The sequence below is a fragment of the Aedes albopictus genome, chromosome 3, assembly GCF_035046485.1.
Source record: "Aedes albopictus strain Foshan chromosome 3, AalbF5, whole genome shotgun sequence".
In the NCBI taxonomy this organism is placed as follows: Eukaryota; Metazoa; Arthropoda; class Insecta; order Diptera; family Culicidae; genus Aedes; species Aedes albopictus.
Window position 1 is genome coordinate 136,878,920 of NC_085138.1, and position 20,864 is coordinate 136,899,783.

Here is a 20,864-nt window from a genome sequence, read left to right on the forward strand (position 1 = left end):
CAAATGTATTTTTTTGGCAATCCTGACGTTCTAGAAATAACATTCTTTGATTTGAAAATGAAATTTGAAATAAAAAATTGTGATTCTATAGTACATACGTTTCGATAGTACGTACACTAAACAAAGCGGTGGTGTACGTACTATCGAGGTATGCCTGTAATTATGTTTTATGACAGAGGATAACAAATTCGACCACTTAAATCCAATTAATCGGCGCCCGTAACCATTGAGAGACTAGCGCGCACCAGTGAGACACTTTTGCTCTGCCGGATGAAGCACAAGCAATGCGACCGGGTGGGAGACTACCGAGTGCTACGATGAGCGGAAAAGTTTTGGTAAACGAAACGAGTGATTAGAAAAATGTATGAAACGGTTGAAGTGACTCATTCAAATGTTGCATGAAAGTGTATCATTGAAACGAAATTGTACGCCCCTGGCATTAACTGAACAAAAAATCCATAGGACCTACTCTTCATGTGTAGTTTAGTGAGTATCCTGTATAAAAATATTACATTAAGAGAGTTTAAAAAAGTTGAAATCACTTGACACTTTTATTGATCAAAATATGATAAATTTCCAAATGACGCTCTGAACATATACAGATTTTTCATATTTTTTGTAGTGAATAAGTGTTAAACGAAGCTGCATATGGAAGCCTCAAGTATAAGCTGTAACACAAAAAAAAAAATGAAAAAGTTTCATCAAGTACATATTGAGATATAATATTTTAAAAATGTGTTCAAAAATCTTATAAGTTTCACTAAAAGTTCTATAACTTTCAGAAAACTTATTCGATCCTGCTCAAAATTTTACCAATGGAGCTTCAATATATGATTCATGATTGGTCAAAATTTCAGCGTTTTTGATTGACGTATAAAAAAGTTATAAACATTTAAATGAAAAATTATTTTGACCAAACAATGACTGTACGGACAATTGTTTGATGCACTGTATATTTTCTGAATCTCTCGATGGATTGTCCGAATCCGTTCTTACAAAATATGGTTACTCAAAATAATCTCCACGGATGATTTTCAATTGTATTTATCGCTCCTAATTGCACTAATACTAGAAAATCTGTAAAATGTTTGTTATGTGCAGACAATTTGGACGATCTGATTGAAGTCATGCCTTGACTTCAGAGAACCGTAGATTGACTGCAATAAGAGTTATTTGCACGCGGAAAACTACGGTTTGCTCCAGAAATCAATACTACACCGAAAAGGAGTAAGTAAATTTCTCCACTAGATTCCTGAGTACCCGGGATGACCTGGCTGAATTCAGGCCTTGAGTTCATGGAACTGTTGACAAACCGTAATCACATTTTTTATGTATGTGGAAACTGTGTGCACCACATAAAGTCAAAGTTTATCATGTGTCAATAAGAAGGTCTCTCATACATATTCCTAGGCAAATTTGATGACCTAAGCGAAATCATATGAAGAAAATGTGAAAGCCGCCATTTTCGCTATTTATGATCATTTATTTACTCCAGTGTTTATCTCGATTAAGTATCGACCAGGATTACAATTTACAAGATGAGATAATAACCGCTCATTCACTTTAATATCATTGAACTATCGAACACCCAACACCTTTTCTTCGCACCCACATTTAAGGATGACATGTTTTATGACAAACGCTCATCGTGAGAACCACAACGGCTGCAATCAATACCATCATCGTTAACTTGTTTCTAAAGTCATTGTATCCTCGCCACCGCATGTCCCATTACAATACCACGCGTCACTTAGAACTAACCGGAAGCGAACTTGTGTTTTTCTCTTTTTTTTTTTCTTGTTCCCAGCTGTTCAACATGAGCGCGCCCCTCGCAATTGTGCCCCACTTGCCGCGATGAATGGAATAAATCCTTCCGATTTCTACCCCTCGCGAGCCTTCGCCATGCCACAGACAAATCTATTCTTCCCGCTTCCCTTGCACATAACGGCATCGTCGGCATTCACCCCCATGGATCCAACCCGCTTCATCCCACCATATGGAGGAGGCACATCAATGTTCGATCACTTTCCGCCGACGGCATTCGGTGCTGCATCCTCGGTTCCGCCGATGGCCAATCTGAAAAGTGAGAAATCCATTTCGGAGTCAATTTTCACCAAGATCACCGGAGATACAGCCCCACTGCAGCCACCACCGTCCTACACCATCAGCGCCATCCTCAACTCCAGCAGCTTTGCCGCCAAAGAGAACGAAGTCAGCAGCTCCGAGGAGAGCATCAGCAGTAATCAACCGACGAACAGCGGCGAAAAGTCGGAAACGGACATGCTACTCGAAACGGCGGCCAAGCTGCTCTTTCTAGCGGTGAAGTGGGCCAAATCGGTGCCATCGTTTCTGCAGTTGCCGACTGCCGACCAGAAGGTGCTACTCGAGGAATCGTGGGCGGAGCTGTTCGTCATAACCGCAGCCCAATGGGGGCTGCCGATCGATAATGGTGAGTTTGTGCAGTGTGAATGTGAATTTAGTTTACGATAGCATAAACGTTGTATCTATTAGTGGTATTATGTCGATATAGTTTATTTGGCCTCAGTTCAGCTTTTTCTCTATTGTGAACAGTTTAACAGACAAAATGGAAGCCCAGCTTTGAATTTTGGTAATTATTTCATAGACAAATTACAATTTAAGCCCATAATAAAAACGGTTTAACTTGACATATTGTCATGTGCAGTAGGACCTACGTATTAAATATGGCTACAAAAAAAATGATAAAATTGCGATAAAACCAGTTTTTATAAAAAAAACGCGTTGTTTAAAAAAAACCTCGTAAAAAACTGCCTTAATAAAAAACGCGTAAAAAGTCACGGTAGATGACTATTTTACGCGGGTTTTTGAAAAAATACGGTTTTACGACGTTACTTTAATAAAGCGGCTTCTTTACGACATTTTTTGAAATAACACGGTTTTTAAACGCAGACCGTCTGAAAAAAAAAACAAGTAAAAAAACTTCACTCTGCATATTCTAAATCAGCATAAAAAATTGGTCAGAAGTCCAAATTTTCTTAATTTTTAGAGTATTAGAGTACTAATATGAAGATCAATATTTAAAGTTTGTTTGGAAGTAATTTGTTGCATCACATCGCCATCGGCAGGTTTTGTACTGCGTGCCAAGCAGTTGGAAAAGCAAAATATCTCTTCGGTAATTTTGATTCTAATTTATGGAATTGATTTTAATTGATTTTATGTATGCTAGGCATTCTATCTTTTATGCCGTCTGTGAACTACCGTGGAGGGCCCATATTCTGCGCATCTAAGACTTTTTCCATTTCAATCATCTGTAACAAATTCCAAATCGAACCGATTTGGCTGAATTTTTGACTGCATATAGTTATTAGCTTTGTAAATGAGGGAAAAATATAATTCTTATACAAAACACTCAATTTATATGTAAAATCATGAAAATTCTAAAGTGTGTCTCTGTTCCTAATTCTGCGTTCCCTTTTTTTGGAATGTTCCTTATTCTGCGCACTAATGTTCCTAATGCTGCGCACATGGGAAGAACTCTAAAAAGATAACATATTATAATGAGAACATGATTCATAGATGAAATTCAATTGAATTCTTAATTTTCAACTTTTATACGACATTACGACCATATAGGAACTTTGCATGTCCTCAACATGGATACTACCTACTATGATTACTAAGCAAAGAGAATTTTAATCATAATACACAAAAGGATTTTGTAGCATTATCGAATACTACTACGTAAAGCTTTTTAGCATATGCACATTTTAGTAAAATTGACTTTCATTTCTAAAGGCACTTTAGCCATGACAAGGTGGCACAATCTTTGTTTGCAAACTGAGACTTCTTTCTTGCCTAACACTGTTTAACCCTCTACTTCCCATGGTTGCTCTAGAGCACCATCGATTTTCGACGAACTCCGGACAAACGGAATTATTCTGCTATTCTGCTATTATCAACGCATCCCCTGGCTTTCGCCCATCTGCGTTGTCTTTTCACTAGGCAATACGTCTACTAATTGATGTTTATGGGCTTGCCGGACCAAGTCATGTAGCTAAGCCAAACACCCCACCTACAACTGTTGGGTAGGCACCATTGTCCCGCCCACTGGTCTTTTACAGCTAGTTGTAGGTGCATGTGTGCGTGTAAGTATTGGTGTATGTGTGTTAGTGTTGGTGTATTGTAGGCGCCAACTCGTTCTAATCCACTCTGATTGCTATCGCCCTATTGAACCATTACCCTTAAATCTGGTAATCTATGAAATAGAATGAGTTAAGCGCCTGTACATAATAGTCAATTAATCAAACAAGGAATATTAGTATTAAAGTGAAGATACAATGAAGCAACGCCCCGGACCTCGAGAGCACAAACCCCAAGAACCAAATGACAGGCTGCGCGAACAGTCGATCGACTAGCCATCACCAGTGAATAACCAATCGAGCAAACCCTCCAGCACAAACCACCACCAGCTCTTCCGACCTGCGCCCAACAGATCCGAGGCACAGCCCAGCCATAGCTTCACCTTAAAACCAAAATGTAGATTGCAGAGCAAATACTTCCCAAGTAACCACGCAGCTCGGGCCGCAAATCACGCACAACACGTCACACATAAGACAAACACTACCCCGCCCGTACAACCGAAACCGATCTAGGGTAGAGAAGGGTCTCTTTCCACTCCAACCCGGACTCAACTGCATCCACAGGGTAGCGCACCCCACACACACTGCACTCATGCATCCATCACGACCCGAGCCGCACGGTCACCTGGGTTGCTTCTATCTGCATGACCTCACCCAACCCGTAACGCAGAGTTTAAATCCCTCTCTTGCATTACAAAGCAGTCCCTCTTCCCAAAGTTTGTGCGTAGTATAAATGAGATTATAAAGCTGAAGAAATCGTCACCAACACAACCGCCAACAATGACCACTCAATGGTGTCGGCAGAATCAATGACGACCCCCTCAGTCCCAAACCCAATTATCCTACACTACCCAAGTAACCACAATGCTGAAGCCGTTCGCACTGCACGTACGAAGTACATACAAACCTACCCGCACCGCCTAAACAAACCACCTAGGCCGAACACAAGCGAAAAGCGGCGCCACCACTGTTGAACCACGACTATACCAGTAGGTATAATCGCAATTCAGCAATCGTAGATCCATTCCCCGCTCCTACTCAGCCCTGACGATCCATAGCAATGCTTGTCAATATATGCACCCCACACGCGCAACCCCCACAACCCAACAGTATGGTCACTTGAGTATCCCTGGGATTTTGATTACATGATGGTCAGGGATCACAGCCATCAAAACGTTCCACACTTTGCCAGGGCTTGCGACCTGTAACCATGATGATTTCCGCTATGGGAAACCATGATGGCTAGCGGTGTTAACTCCGGACAAACGGAATTATATGAATATAATGCAATAATTCTTAGAATATGATTATAACCTCATAAGGTTAACCCAACTACTACCTACTTGTTTCAATAGTTGAACTATTGATAAACAATCAAAAACCTATTGATTTACAACCAAAATTTTTTTCATTGATTTCGAAAAATTTAGCCAATTTGCAATAACTTTTGTTCTACCACTTTTTTCGGAAACGCTTTTTTGGCATAGATATAGCCGTTCAAAGTCGTGGGAAGGAAAGGGTTAAGAAAATTTCATGTAAACTCACATCATATATCGCATTTGACGAATGCTTACATGAATACATAAAATTTCCCCCGAGGTTGATAGCAAATGTTTAACCCTCTCTTTCCCATGGTAGCACAGGTGATCCACTACTTTGCACTGTTCATTTAACTCTAAAACAAAAACGAGCAGATAATTTTTGACCAAATCTGGCATAATAGTTCATTAAGGTTGAAGGATTCGTCATTGACATAATCGTCATCATTGAAAATTCGAAAGCAGTTTTCTCGTTGAGGGCTAAAATGTCCGCAATGAAAATGTATTCACTGTATTACGGACGCAGAAAGGATTACAGTGAATACATTTTCAATACAAACATTCAAATTTTGAGCGAGAAAACTGCTTTAGAATTTTCGATGATGACGGTTATGTCAATGATGAATCCTTCAACCTTAAACATATACAAACATCTGACGAAAAAATGGGAATGATCTAACTTATCCTGTATTTGTATGAACAGTGCAAAGTAGTGGATTACCTGTGCTACCATGGGAAAGAGAGGGTTAAAACAAGTGGTTAGTCCGGTCGAACTATCAGATCAAAAATTCAAAAATCGTAAATTAGCCTTCAAAGTTCATAAACTAACTTTTTGAGCCGTAATTACATTCACCGGATTGCTATACTGCCCCCACTCGCATAACAGTCCCATCTTTGCTGGGATTCCTATGCATATGGGACAGTTATGCGAGTGGGGGCAGTATAGCAGCTATAGAAACATAGAATATCCTAGTTAAAACTGTGCTGGCATTTATATGATGTTTGTTTATTAATTATATGTTCAAAACTTAGTGTTGAAATGTAGACGTTGAATTAGGACCACCATTTAATACCGGTTCCTAATTCTGCGCACCTAAGAAGAACAAGAAGATTCAAAAAATAAGAAGAAAATTCAATTGTTTTTTGCCGATTCTGATTCCTCGAAGACAGCAGTACTGGATGCGCATGGAAAAGCAGACATTCTCGTCATTATTTATGTCGCAAAATGCTTCAGCTCATGAAGCAACTTTTTAGCAGTTTCGCTAACGGACACAAATTTCAGGCAATTTGTAGTACTTGCAAAATCATTTTATTTTTTTACAAAATAATGATCGTTGATTTGAAAAATTTTTCTTCACAAACTTTTTTATTACTATTGAAGCAATATTCAAAAAATATATTTGAAGCTAATATTGAACTAGCGTCCGTGATTTTGTGGTATATTCGAGAAAGTGCGCCGAATTAGGGACTGCGCAGAATTAGGGCCGGTCACGGTACATAGAATTCCTTGATGGATTACTTTTGAGAATTTATCCAGGAAATACTTAAGAAATTTAGGAGTGTTGTGAACGAGCATTCGTGTACCCTTTCGATCGGCTCGGCTCATCTCCACCACGACGACGGATGGACGACGACCCACAGTGGTCCAGATTTGAAAATACGTGGCAAAAATTTCCAAATCATAGTAGTCTAGTAGTTTTAGCTTAAATGAATATACTGAAGCATTACTGAGCTCTCAATTTCATATTGATGGCATTTTCATTATTTGTCGATTTCTTCGAACGAATTTCGAACAAAATTACTGTTTCTCATACAATTTGGCTATTCACATATCATTATGGCGCTAATGTTTTGGCAGCTCTTGGCAGCTGCAATTTTCTTTAATCAATTCTACATACAGTGGCGTTTCGGTTTTATCACTAGTCGTTTTAATCACTACTCGATCAAATTCACGGTTTTCTACTCGATTTTATCACGATTTTTATTTCGTTTTTATCACACTTGATGATGATGATGATGATTGAAGTGTACCCACCATCATCGCAAGGATTACCTATGGCTGCAGAATCACTCCGGGAGGGAATGATCTACCTGATAGTTTGATGTAGCAGGGTGAGTTAAAATTGCTGAATTCCTTCGGTAGTCAACATAAAGTTGCTATCTCATGACAAAAGTCTGGCTACTCCACGAACTTAAGTCCGGGCATCAGTTCATTTAACTCCCTTAGGCTACCCCTTAGGCTATAAAAATTGTAATATATTATAATACAAAAACAATGGAATGTTAAATAAGATAACTTTTAATTGATATATCTACCCAATCAATACAAACACTGTTGGTTTAAGCTTCAATAAAGTTGGCCGGTTACAAATAGCAGAACAAATTATAGTCTGCACCAAGTATTAAATGAGTGGATTTTACTAATCAATAACAACACTGGAGAATCATGCAAATCAATTATAAAAGCACTATTTTTGTTATTTTATAACAGCACCTAAGTTTTCCGAATAACTGCAAAATTCAAAACGGAATAATGCATAATTTTCGGCCCATATTTGGGTTGGCAGCGGTCAGAGAGATCACCGACGCAGACTACATTGTCGAGAAAGATTTGTGTAGACAAACCAAGTGACTAAGTTGGCGCAATCCGACACCTCGGCCCAATTTATGTGGCCAAAAAGATTTAATAAATTAGTGCGCAACGTTGAGGAACATCAACTCAAGCGTCTCCATAGATTGAGAAGGCCAGTCTCTTGAAAAAGGTTGAACATTGTGTACCAGCAAATTCAACATACTGTTCAGCATAAAACGGACTTACCAACTGTGCAAATCATGATTATCCTTTCCTGTTAGCCTTGTCTTGCAGCCAGTATTTCCTTTAGTTCCTTTTTCCGATCGAAATGCGCTATCGCCCGACGTGAATTCTCGGAGGTAACAACATCCTTCCTGCAGACGATAAACAGCACCAAAACGCCCACTTTGGTCATCCGATGAAGGGTTCATACAGCAAAGGTCTTCTCCTGATCTTCATTCAGCAATAGGTACATTCACTTGAAATTTCAACTTGAGCTTACACTTTTATCACTAGTCGTTTTAATCACTACTCGATCAAATTCACGGTTTTCTACTCGATTTTATCACGATTTTTATTTCGTTTTTATCACACTTGTTCGAAAACATTCCGAAATCAATATTAAATTAATTCAGCATTGCCCAGTCCACTAAAACTGGTAAAAAATGTGAACTACGACTCGTACATTTTATAGCTGAACGATTTAGAATTAAAAAATTACATTTATTTCTCGTTTTGTCAAATTCACGGTTTCGTTTATTTCACGGTAAAATTTTTTTGACCGTGATAAAACCGAAAAACCACTGTACTTAGACGAGCGTTTGAACCTAGGTTTGAACCGAATATCTGCGCGGGGAGTAGCTGGGAATGATTTGTAAGACACTTTGAAGTTGAAGTATAAGAATTTCTCGTACTAATAATATGTGATGTTAATTTTGAAGCCAAAAGTGTTACTTTGATCTCTTTTTCCATTGCAGGTGATTAATATATAATTTATTTAATTTAATTTATTTAATTTAATTGTTACAATGTCAACAGGTTAAAACACCCCAATGACAAATCTTAATAAACTACTAAAAAAAGAACAATCATTTTACATTAAACAGATAGTGCAAGCAAAAAATTGTCTCGTATCTTAGCTCTACTTAAATGGAAATCAAAACTAGAAAAACAAATAACAAATACTCGACACATACTCCTAACAGGTTCGTTCATCCCATAGTTTGTCGAAGATCTAATAATGCGCAGAAAATCACTACCCGGATTAAAACTAACCATAGGGTATTTGGTGAAAACCATTCCTGTACCATACAGTGTACCAGCTACAATATAGTGTATTGTAATGGAATCGTTCGCTAAAAGCTGTGCACATTGGTAGCTACTATACATTTACATCCGATCTTTATGTAACAATATATTATACTGTTTTTCTTACGTTTGAACCTTTCACTATTCCGAAACAATCTTTTTCCGTGCATTTTTAATTATTTATTCAGTTTATGATTTTTTCCGTGCTTTGTTTTGTTGATGTTCGTGACATTTTTGTTGCAAAGGAAATGAAAGAGAAAAAAGTGAATAAGTTGAAACATCTATTTAAAGTCAATAAAATGTTTAAATAAAGTGGTAAACCAGGTATCCTAAGGACTGCATATCCAAGAGATATGGTGGGCTAGGTATGTAGAGTGCGATGAGAGGAATACGAATGCAGGTCAACCCGGAAACACGCAGGCCAGATTACCGTAAATCAGTGGATGAGTAACTGTTCAACACTATTCTTTCTCTTCTTCTCTCATGTGAAATTGCCTTCGGTTGTGGTGAATGAAATGCGATTTATCTTTGACATTTTTAACATAAGGACTGAACTGGACACTGAAATGACTTCTGGTATAAGTTCGTCTTCGCTTTTTAACCTAACTTTTAGTTGAATCTAACTTGACAGTTTTCTCATGAGTTGTTATGTACATATTTCATAGTTCAGTCAAACTGGAGCCTCAATATTGCAATAACTGTTAAGCACGCTGTAATGATACTTATGTACCTCGTTACCCACTTCATGCAACTACATTAGTGGTCTAATAACACTTAGCGCGCTCGGCATAGTTCCATCATGCCGCTCAAAGTGTTGCCACAAATAATGCTTAGTTTGCAAAACCCGGTTATCTGGCTGGTGGGGCATGGGAGCCAGATAGCCGAGGCGGTAAACGCACGGGTATTCAGCATGACCATGCTGAGGGTGACGGGTTCGATTCCCGGTCGGTCCAGGATCTTTTCGTAAAGGAAATTTCCTTGACTTCCTTGGGCATAGAGTATCTTCGTGCCTGCCACACGATATACGCATGCAAAATGGTCATTGGCAGAGGAAGCTCTCAGTTAATAACTGTGGAAGTGCTCATAGAACACTAAGCTGAGAAGCAGGCTTTGTCCCAGTGAGGACGTTACGCCAAGAAGAGAGAGAGAGAGAGAGGGGCATGGGAGCCTAAGCTTCAACTGTTAATGCAATCAGAGACTACTCAGACTTAGACGTGGGCGATCCAATATATGAAGGGTTATCCAAAACGCTCTGGAAAATTCCTGAAGCGCATTCTTATAATGCTAGTAAGATACCATTAACAGGAGGAAAATGACAAGATAATATAACATTATATGGTTTATGTAATGTAAAATAATACAACATAACACAAGAGAACCATTCCAAAATCATGATTAAATTTATAACCAGTAGTGAAATTACAATTAAAAACAATATATTTATGGTACATTTTATTGTTTGAAACTATACGTGTACCATACAATGTACGGTATATTAAAACTCACGTATCAGTATTTACAACAATTCATTTACAATAAAATGTATAGTTTTGTAAAAAAATATATATGGAGAAAAATATTTTTTTATATTGTTACGATACTTAACAACCCGGGTAGTGAGGACCAAAGCTATGTTGGACTCTATCCTTATCGACTTACCGTTTTGCAGTCCGTGATGCCCTTATTAGTACATAATACAATTCGCAAATTAAATGCTTTAAGGTGAAGATTTGACAAAGCCACATCCCGAATTTTGAAGAGCACAAATCTGAAGAACCAAATGACAGTTTGCGTTGAAAATTTCGATTGGTCAATATCAGCGGGTAACCAATCGATCAACTTTTTACTATATTTTATCAGCTAATCGAATATTCGATACCAACGTCACTAATTAGGACTAGGTATTATGTTAGTTTGAACTTTTTTCTCTGTTATAAAATAAGTGCTGTTTTCTGTCCTCTTCAGATTTCATCACTCGCAATCCATCGGCAAGAAGACTTCACGCAGCCATCCAACAGTTTGCCCTGGCCCGTGTCGACTACCGCGAAGCAGCTTGCCTGAAGGCACTGATCCTGTTCCGATCGGAAAACTCCAACCTCTACTCGTCCCATGATATTCTACTCCTACAGGATCAAACCATAAGCCTGCTGCACGAAAAGTGCGGCGGCGTAAGGCTGGGCCATCTACTGCTCCTGCTGCCCTGTATAAAGTCGGCTGCAAATCCAAAAATTTTGCAGGAGATGTTGTTCCGAAAAACCGTCGGCGAGGTCGCCATCGAACGATTGCTGGGCGATTTAATGAAAACTTAAAACGACGATGGTTAGTGCGGCGAAGGATCGTAAGTGTTTTACTTCGGATATCATTCTAGTCATGTAGCGCAACGTAATGGATGTGATTTAAATGCATTTTTATGGTGGTACTTATAGATGAATAGCAATAAATTATTCAACATATTTATTAAATTTCATCTTTTACTGCTTTGGTGCAGGACTTTCTGTGTTTGAGAATTTCAATCGATGACAAGTAGAGTACTTTTCCACAAACAGGACAATCCAATCTTTTCGAACCTGGTTTTTGGTTGCTGCTGCTCGTGCCGGCACTTTCAGCGGGTTCTGTTGGTTCCGGAAGACTGGCTTTGCAAACTGAAAATAAGAAATAAGTTTTAATCATTGGTTAAATAATTTTTTGATCGATTTTTCTGTTATTAGATTATTTGTTCAATGTCCATATCCAACTCCATCTGCTTTAGAACAAACTCACAAGATGACTGGCCCGGAGTTCATAAATGATTTTCTGAACAGTTTAAGATCATATTCTTACCCATTTTGTGCTGCAATTTTTGAATCCCGGTTAAGTTGTACGTACAACCACAATTACTGCACTCCCAATCATTAGACACAATATCGTCCATCATTTGCATACTCCATTCTGTTTCGTTGATACTGAAATAAAAAAATATATTTACATAGGAACTCAGATACATGTTTGAGGTACATTACCATCCGTAGACAATATTCTCTGTAATGTTGACGCCTCCTTTCGTGTCGTTGACAACTGGTTTAAAATCCTCTGCAAACGGATTAGGATCGATCTCGACACTTTGATCGAATGATGGACCTTTGTACATGGTTTTCACGTCAGCGGGAAGCATCCGCTTCAAAGTATAGCAAACTTCTGTATTCATAAACTGAGCCAAGTCATGCCACAGCTCATAGTTCATTTGTTCAATCGATTTCTCACGGTTTGTTCTATCCAGTTCTTCATCAGCTGTATGAGTAAGGACTAGAATTTGAGAAAGTTAATATGACAGTTGGAAATTGAACCGGTAGTTCAGCTAATACCTTTCAATTTCTCCGCCAACATTCTGTTCCAAAGCCGTCTCAAATTAGAGGCTTTATACAGCAACATTTGACCACTCTCCGGGGATGGGAAATCAAGACATAGCCAAGAATCACATATAATCCGAGAAAACGTTAGGTTGGTGTCGATTGTGTGAGCGAAAAGAAGAAGCGTTTGAGCAGCTGGCATTCTCAACGTGTTCATCAGGTAGGTTTTGTTCGTTTCCAAAAGGGTTAGGTAGCACAATATCTGATGCTTGGAACTCAGTGGTTGTCGTGATTTGTACAATCCAGACTTTTCTATTATGTCATCTTCCATCAGTTGAAGAACTTCGGTATTGTTGCCGAAAAAGCCCATTGGGTGTAGTGTAACATACGGTTTGGTTTGGGTGTGGAAAAATTGCTCAGTGGGACTCTGTAGAATAAGATTGAAGCAGTAAAATCTAATAACTAAGAAAGTAGGTACTTCACTGTACATACCTTGCAATAATTGTAATCATCTGCTATGGCAACCTGTGGATACAACCCACTGACCAGGATTAACTTCAGCGTCATCAGGTCTCGATAACTGCAAGCAGTTGCTCCGGACACTAAATCCTGTATCTTAGACGAATCGTGACTTAACCGGAACTCCACATCCCTTATATCGACTTTCCCGTCATCCTCTTCGCCTTCCTCCAGTCCCCAGGGATCCGATTTCAGCAGCTTCCGCTTCCTTGGTGCTTCCATACGATGCGTCTTTCGCAGCTCCTTCAGTTGCTTCAACTCGCCATGGCGAATAGCACGCTCAGCACTGGTCATACTGTCGGAGTTTGCGCTTTCCATGAGGCCACAATCTTGCAGCAGGTCTTGAAACTGACGCCTCAGCTTGGTGATTTCGTAGAACCGTTGCTCCTCGAGACCCCGTCTGCGGCACCAACTTTTGGAACTTTCCCGGTGTTCATCGCGTCTGTACTCAAATCGGTTCTGCTTCAGCTCCAACCACTCCTTGTACGCGTTGAGCAACGTGATGGGGTCACCGTGGTCTGATTCGAACGATTTACGAGCGCGCTGAGGAATAATGGACGCTGGGTAAACTTAATTACCATAGTAAGGTATCAGCAAGAAGCGGTTGGCGGTCTAGTAGTGCTTCTGATTTGCACGCAGAAGGTCCTGGGTTCAATCTCAAGTTGATTCCCTTCCTCCTACTTTGCATCTCTCTGCTTATTTACTTTCTCCCTCTTCCCAACATATACAGCGTTTACGATCTGACGTGAGAGATGATAGATACTATCAATCCCTATAGATTTTTACAAAATGATGCAGCCGTAAACGCCAAGTGGTGGCCTTAGTACAAGAACCGTACTTTTGCATTGTAAACTATCTAGGCAGTTTTGTAAATTTATCTAGAAATTTCTCCGAAAATATCTCCAAGAATAACTCCAGAAATTTCTCTAGGAGTTCCTTCAGAAATTTCCCAGCAGTTCCTCCCAGAAACTGCCGGAGGAACTTTGTGGAAAAAATCCTCAAAGAATTCCTGAGGTAATTCCCGGAGGGAACTTCCGGAGGGATCCCTACAGGAACTCCGTGAAGAACTTCTGTAAGAACTCCTGCAGGAACTCTCGGATGAATTTTCTGGCAGAATTCTCGGAAGAATTCCTGGACGAATTCTCGGTGGAATTCCTGGAGGAGGAGAAGCTCCTGAAGAAATTACTCCAGGGAATCCTTGTATGGACTTCTTCGTAGATTTTCCAGGGATTCTTTCAAGAATTCCTCAGGAAATTCATTCAGAGATTCTTCCAAGGCATTCTTTGGAAATTCCTCCAGAGATTTCTTAGTGAATTTCTCCAGCGAATTTTATCGGGAATCCCTCTAGAATTTGATTCAGAATTCTAGAGCTCTTCTAAGGATTTCTTCGAGAATACCTGTAGAGTTCCTCCGTTCCTTCGAGTGTACATGAGTTCCTCCTGAGTTTCATTCGGAAATTCCTACAAGTATTACCTCGGGAATTGTTCAAGGGAGAATTCTTGTAAGGATTTCTTCAAAAAAAATTCCTAGGCAGTGATTCTTTAAGAACTCATCCAGAGATTCTTCCAAGTATTCATCCAGAGATTTTTTCGGGAGATGTTTTTTATTTCTTCAGGAATTCCTTCGGGAATTTTTCTAGGGTTTCTTTCCTTTGTGAATTCATCCGGGAATTCCTTTGAGAATTTATCTAAGGATTCATTTGTGAATGAATTTTGTAGGATTTTTTTAAGAATTCTTCCGGAAAATCATCCATGAGTTCTTCCAGTAATTTGTCGGTACACCTTCTGGAATACCTGTGGACTTCTTTTCGGATTTTTTCTTTCAATTGCTTCGGAGTAACATGTTCTGATTCATGAATTCTTTAACAGTTTTAAAAATCTTACAGAATACGTAGTATAAATATTCAGCAACAAATTTGCTTGGGCATTTCGTGAGGTGTTTAGGTAGGAGCTGTCCATAGTTGTTGCAAGTTTCTTTGTGATTTTTTTTTTTTTTGTTTTTATTTATCTATTATTATCGTTTCATCTTGTATCAAGGTCGTAATGCATCCCGGAGGAACTCCTGCAGGAACTTGTAGAGAAACTCCCGGGGGAACTTTCTGGGAAAATTTCTGGAGAATTTCTTAAAGGAACTACCGGAGGAATTCTCGGAGGACTTCCCAGAGAAACTCTTGCATGAACTTTTGGAGTAACTCTCGGTAGAACTTCCTAGGAGAATTTCTGAAGGAACTCCCGGATGCAATTCCTGGAGGAATTCTCGGAGGAATTTCTGGATGAATTCATGGAGAAGCTCCTGAAGAAGTTCTTCGCGGAATAACTAAAGGAACTCCTGGATAAATTGCGGGAGGAATAACTGGAATGAAGAAATTCTTGGAGGGATCCCGATAGTATTACCAGTTGAATTTTTTGTAGAAACTTTTGGAGGAACCTTCGGAAGAAAATTTTGGGTATAGAATCTCTGCCAAGTAATGTTGGGAGTGTTTTAAGAAAAATGAAGAACCGAAAGGGTCCAAGGGCTGAATGTCTCTTTAATAAAGACAAATCAATCAATCAAGAACCGAAAGAACTACTGTAGGAATTTTTGCAGGAACCTTCTGGAAGAACTTCCAAAAGCAGTTTTTATTTGAATTTGGAGAAATCCCAGCAATGAATTCTTGGAGGAATCTCCGGAAGAAATTCCTCTGTAAAACTCCCGGTGGAATCCATAGAAGCAGTTCCTGTGGAACTTTTTGGACGTAACTAGAGGAAGAGCCGGCGAAAGCATTTTTCGATGAATCGCCCGTAACGAATTTCTGGAAAATCTCTATAATTAATTTCTGGAGGAGTCGAAAAGGAAAAGAATTCTTGGAGGAATCCCCGGAGGAAACTTCTAGAGGAATTCTCGGAATGAATTTTTAATAAAGTCGCAGGAATGAATTATTGGAGGAACCTTCAACAGAAGGAGTCTACTCGATGAATTCCGGAGGGAATTCTTGGGAGAGGTTGCAGAATTCCTTAAGGAATCTCCGGAAGGCATTCTTTAAGCATTCTAAGAATAATTTCCCATCAGTAGAAGTTTCTGGTTCAAAGCATAAAAATACGGATAGATGACCAGACGACGCAACTGCTCGTGTATCTTTTTTGGCGCAACTGACGGAAGGTTAGAACGGATTCCAAAAAATATTCTAGAGTATTTTTACTAATAAAATGCAAAAATACTTACGTTCGGCCAGACTATTTACTCGAAATCTATCGACAAGCTCGTTTTGTATAATGCGGCTACTATCTAGTCACGTGAAATTCTGCTCGACTCGAGTTATAAAATAGCCACTTAAGTTCAACTGATTTGGCGATATTGTATAGTGGTGATGATCGCCCGGAAATAGAACCCAGACACCATCAGCATTGTTCATATTGCTAAATACCCGCGCATTTACCGCTTCGGCTACATCAGGCCTCGCTCATAGCTTTTACATTCACTTTAATAACTTACCTCACACTCCGGCTCCCGATAGGCTCGATTCGTAAACGGAGACTGGACGCTCAGAGTTGCAGCCAGAGTCAACACCGGCTGCAACTGTTGAAACACGCATCCCATCAGCAACATCTTACCAATACCAATATCAACTGGAATTTTGGCCAATGCTTTGCCAAGAGGAGTCAATTTCTCGTCTGCCGTTAATGCTTCCTGTGGGAAAAAAGTACCTAATTTGAATCTGCCAATCATTAGTCAAAACTCAATACACCTACGTGATGTTTCAAATTCATAATGGCATTTTCGATGTTTTCCGCCGGAGGTGATTCGATGAACGGGAACATTCGAGCATTCGGCAGACCCATTGAAATCATCTGCAGCAGTAGCGACTCCAGCGGCACCTTCAATATCTCGGCCGTAGTGTATGACTCGAAGTCGTAAAACTGCTTCTCCGAGTACAAGCGATAGCAGATACCGGGTCCGGTTCGACCGGCACGACCCTTACGTTGCTCTGCCGAAGCCTTCGAAATCCAGAACTCCTTCAAACGTTGCATCTTGGTGGTGGCATCATAGCTCATTTCCTTGACCTTACCGGAATCTATCACGAACCGGATTCCATCGATGGTCACCGACGTTTCGGCAATGTTCGTTGAAATGATACACTTCCGAACACCATCGGGGGCGTAGTCGAACACTTTATCCTGTTCTGCAATCGATAAGGTACTGTGCAGAGGTAGGATGATCCAATTCTTGCTTTTCTCTGCGTATTCTTTGGCCGCATCTACAATGGTAGTGATTTCGTTCAAACCGCTTAGGAAAATCAGAACATCACCCTTCTCTGTTGGGGGATACTTTTGGTCGATCAATTGCAAGATCTGCATGTAAGGTTCCGGGCTAATGCGATCACTTGTCTTTTGTTTGGTCTTACCACTGCTAGTGGTGGCTATATCTTGTATTTGAGGCATGTAATGCAATTTTATAGGAAACAATCGCCCAGGAACTTCGATGATTTGTGCCTTTTCTTCAGCAAAATAATCACCAAACAGTTTGATGTTGATCGTTGCGGACATAAGAACCAGCTTTATATCCGGTTTTGCTCGCATCAAACATTTCGTAATTCCGAGTAGGAAATCTCCATGCAGATGCCGTTCATGAACTTCATCCAAAATTATTACTGAATATTGTGAAAGATTTTCCTCAGCGGACAGTTGGCGTAACAGCAACCCTTCCGTTATGAACAGAATATTTGTCTGAGTACTCTTACTTCTCTCAAACCGGATTTGGTAGCCGACTTGAGTTCCATATTCGCACAGCATCTCATGAGCAACTCGCTTGGCAAGTGATATGCACGCAATACGCCTCGGTTGCGTGCACGCAATCTTTTCGTATCCTGCGTGAAACAGATACTGCGGTACCTGAGTGGACTTCCCACAACCCGTATCCCCTGCCAGTATAACAATTTGCTCATTTTTCACCGCGGCCACGATTTCATCACGATGACTAGCTACCGGTAGATTGGCCTGCGCCTTGCGAAGCTTTCGCAATTTGTTAAACCGCTCCTTCTGTCGAAAATCCAAGTAATGCACTACGATCTGTAGGAACTGCTTCAACTTCTGCTCAGTTATCCTCCCACTTTGGTCGTAGTGCTGCAGCCGACTGTACAACTCCTCAAAAGGTACTGAAATTCTTATTCCCGAGCAGAACGTCTTATCATACTCAGATGGCGAAGGTTCAGTGACCTGGCGAGGAGCAGTGGGATCCGGTGGTACCGGTAGAATACACTGTCCAGATCTTTTCAGTAGCGTTTCGTACTTGTTCAGAAATAACCAGAAATCATTCGCATCCGTGATCAATTGATCTCGGCTGCAGTAGCCTAGCAGTACGCGATTAAGAGAGCTCTTGTGATCCAGGAAGGAAAAGTTTATCAAATTGGTTTCCTCCTGAGGGTGTTCAGAGTGTGATCGGTCCTGTTCTCTACATTCTTCACGCTTGACCGGGCGCTGTTCGGAGTAACTGGTACTAGGACTAGGGTCCTCGATTTTGCTTGGCTTTCGCTTAGGACTAGTAGATGAAGATCTTTCACGTTTTACTGCCTCGAAGTTGACATACTTTTGAGAGGAGTAACTTTTTTCTGGAGTTTTGGAGCGAGACCGCTTCCGTTTGCTAGATGATTGGGATGCTGCGAAGCTTCTTGAATGTGACGGTTTATCATCGCGGTACCGTGAGTGCGTCGACTGCTCATCGCTTCCTCGTGAACGTCGATCGCGATAACTCATTTTCTGAAGAAGAAGCTGTAGGGTAATAAATTTTAGCTTATTAGGTATTTAGAATGAATAAAATTACGTCTTGTATTTTGGTAAGGCTCTGTTAGCTAGATGCAGGTATCACTTGTATTCTTTCGCCTTACAGCACTCATTCACTTTAGACCTGGCATTGTTCAACATTTAAAAATGTTTAAATATTTTTTCATTTATTCGTTTATTTAAAAGGCTCGGGCGTCACATGAGCATAACAGGGCCGAAATCATTTATACAATTTTTAAACATTTTAACAGAGACAACGAGAAGAAAAGGACGAAAAACAAAACCAAACGGCGGACGACGAAAATAAAGAACGTACGACAATCAAAATCGAAAACGTACTCCCAATCAAGACCTACCAACACTTCTCTACTAACGGGTTTCTGTTGTTTTCCGTTTTCCTCGGACCCGGAGAATACCATACAACTCAAATCTGACCTCACGATGGTCATCACATCTCCGCACGACATGTTCGACATTCTGGTAAGGCACGCCGAAGCCACAGATTTTTTTTTTCGAGAGCCTAGTGTGGAAGGTAAAGGTATAAGCGTTTAATGGACAGTGGTTGGACATCAGCCGACACACTACACGAATACAATCGCGACCTAAATCTTTTGAAGCATGGTTTTTTGACGGCTGTTCGGGTTCGTTTGGAAGTTGACCGTCAATGTTAACTTCTTTTCCCGATCAGCCTAGATAGCTGTGTAGTGTCGGTAGCGGTTGTCTCAATTGGCTAAGAATAACACTACGGATCGCCTGATCCAGTGGTAAGAGTCCACTATACAGGTGACCCCTAATTCATGGTGTTATGCGGCTTTATGCTTACCGTGCCAAAGAATGAATAGTTAGGGGGGTCTAATAAAAACCTAACCACAAACGGAGCCTGTGGAGAGTTAGGGCGTCCTCCACAGAATTACGCCCTTACTGCGCTAACCGGAGCAATGGTGCAGCGGACCTTGCGTTTCTCCGAGATAATCAGTTGCCCTTCTTAAGTCTCAAATTTGAGGCTAAATAAGGGCGGGGTTATTCAAATGTTGTTAATTAGCTTATATTACTACCTCTATGGGTTCGCTTAATGCGTTTTCGCCATTGGCGTTTTTCAATTGACACCGATTTGGTTCGTCGTTGATGTTTCCTTTTTGTGCTGTGATTGTGAAGAGTGTAATCCTGTCTAGTTTGGGTAATGGCTACGGCAAGGAAACGTCAGATCAATTTTCAGCGTAAAAAGCGTATGTAGCCCAAGTGGATCTACAGGGGTTACCCAAAATAACTGGGACAGGTAAAATTTTCACTTTTCGAAAAATGTTCAACTCGCTGTAACTTTTCGAAAAGGGCATCAAATGTTCTCAAATTTTTACTGTAAGTTCATCAACTAGTTGTGTATCAGTGAACAAAATTTGGAAAAGATCGAGCCATTCTACACGAAGTTATAAAGGTTCTAGGGAAAGGTATAATTATCCGATAGCCAACTTTGAGCTGTTATATCTCCGGATTCAATGAACCGAATGCAATGAAATTTTGATAATTTATGACTAATATAATGAACTTTGAAAAACAGTTTACATAATTTGAAATTATTAATAAGAAAAAAAGTTAAGGCGATTTCATTTATTCTATGTTTTTTTAGTAAATTTATCTATTTTTCATATGCATCCCATTACTTTTTCAATTTAATGCCGGCTATTTGGTTGCTTTCCTTTAAAACATAAATATATTCAAGTCAATTAGAGGGAATTTTAATGAACTATAATTACTATCTCGGATTTTGAAACGATGATGAAGTTTTGAAATAATTGGTGTTATATTAGAAAAATAATCCAATCGTTATAATTTTCTTTCGTGTAAAGAATTTTAAGTTTAGTCAAAAGTTTTTAATAGCTCATTATATAAGTCATAAATGATTAAAATTTCATTGCATTCGGTTCATTGAATCCGGAGATATAACAGCT

General features: G+C 39.8%; 2 protein-coding genes across 4 annotated transcripts in view; one reads left to right on the top strand and one right to left on the bottom strand.

Annotated features, from left to right (window-relative positions):
- Positions 1-11,656, top strand: part of LOC109408452 (nuclear receptor subfamily 2 group E member 1) — a 42,086-nt gene extending 30,430 nt beyond the window's left edge. For both annotated transcript variants that reach the window (XM_029879270.2, XM_029879278.2), the window contains exons 4-5: positions 1,808-2,449; positions 11,283-11,656. In XM_029879270.2, coding sequence (XP_029735130.2) covers positions 1,808-2,449; positions 11,283-11,626 — 986 coding nt within the window. In that variant the 3' untranslated portion in view covers positions 11,627-11,656. The remainder of the gene's footprint in view (positions 1-1,807; positions 2,450-11,282) is intronic.
- A 51-nt stretch (positions 11,657-11,707) lies between these two features.
- The window catches only part of LOC109408450 (probable ATP-dependent RNA helicase DHX34), a 16,776-nt gene continuing 7,619 nt past the window's right edge, over positions 11,708-20,864 (bottom strand). The window contains exons 2-8 of one of the 2 annotated variants that reach the window (XM_062856591.1): positions 16,891-18,894; positions 16,634-16,828; positions 13,136-13,705; positions 12,659-13,070; positions 12,317-12,599; positions 12,138-12,259; positions 11,708-11,959 (exon numbers count right to left, since the gene is read on the bottom strand). In XM_062856591.1, coding sequence (XP_062712575.1) covers positions 11,775-11,959; positions 12,138-12,259; positions 12,317-12,599; positions 12,659-13,070; positions 13,136-13,705; positions 16,634-16,828; positions 16,891-18,891 — 3,768 coding nt within the window. In that variant the 5' untranslated portion in view covers positions 18,892-18,894 and the 3' untranslated portion in view covers positions 11,708-11,774. Of the gene's footprint in view, positions 11,960-12,137; positions 12,260-12,316; positions 12,600-12,658; positions 13,071-13,135; positions 13,706-16,633; positions 16,829-16,890; positions 18,907-20,864 lie in introns of both variants that reach the window. The other variant, XM_019681782.3, reaches the window with a different exon arrangement.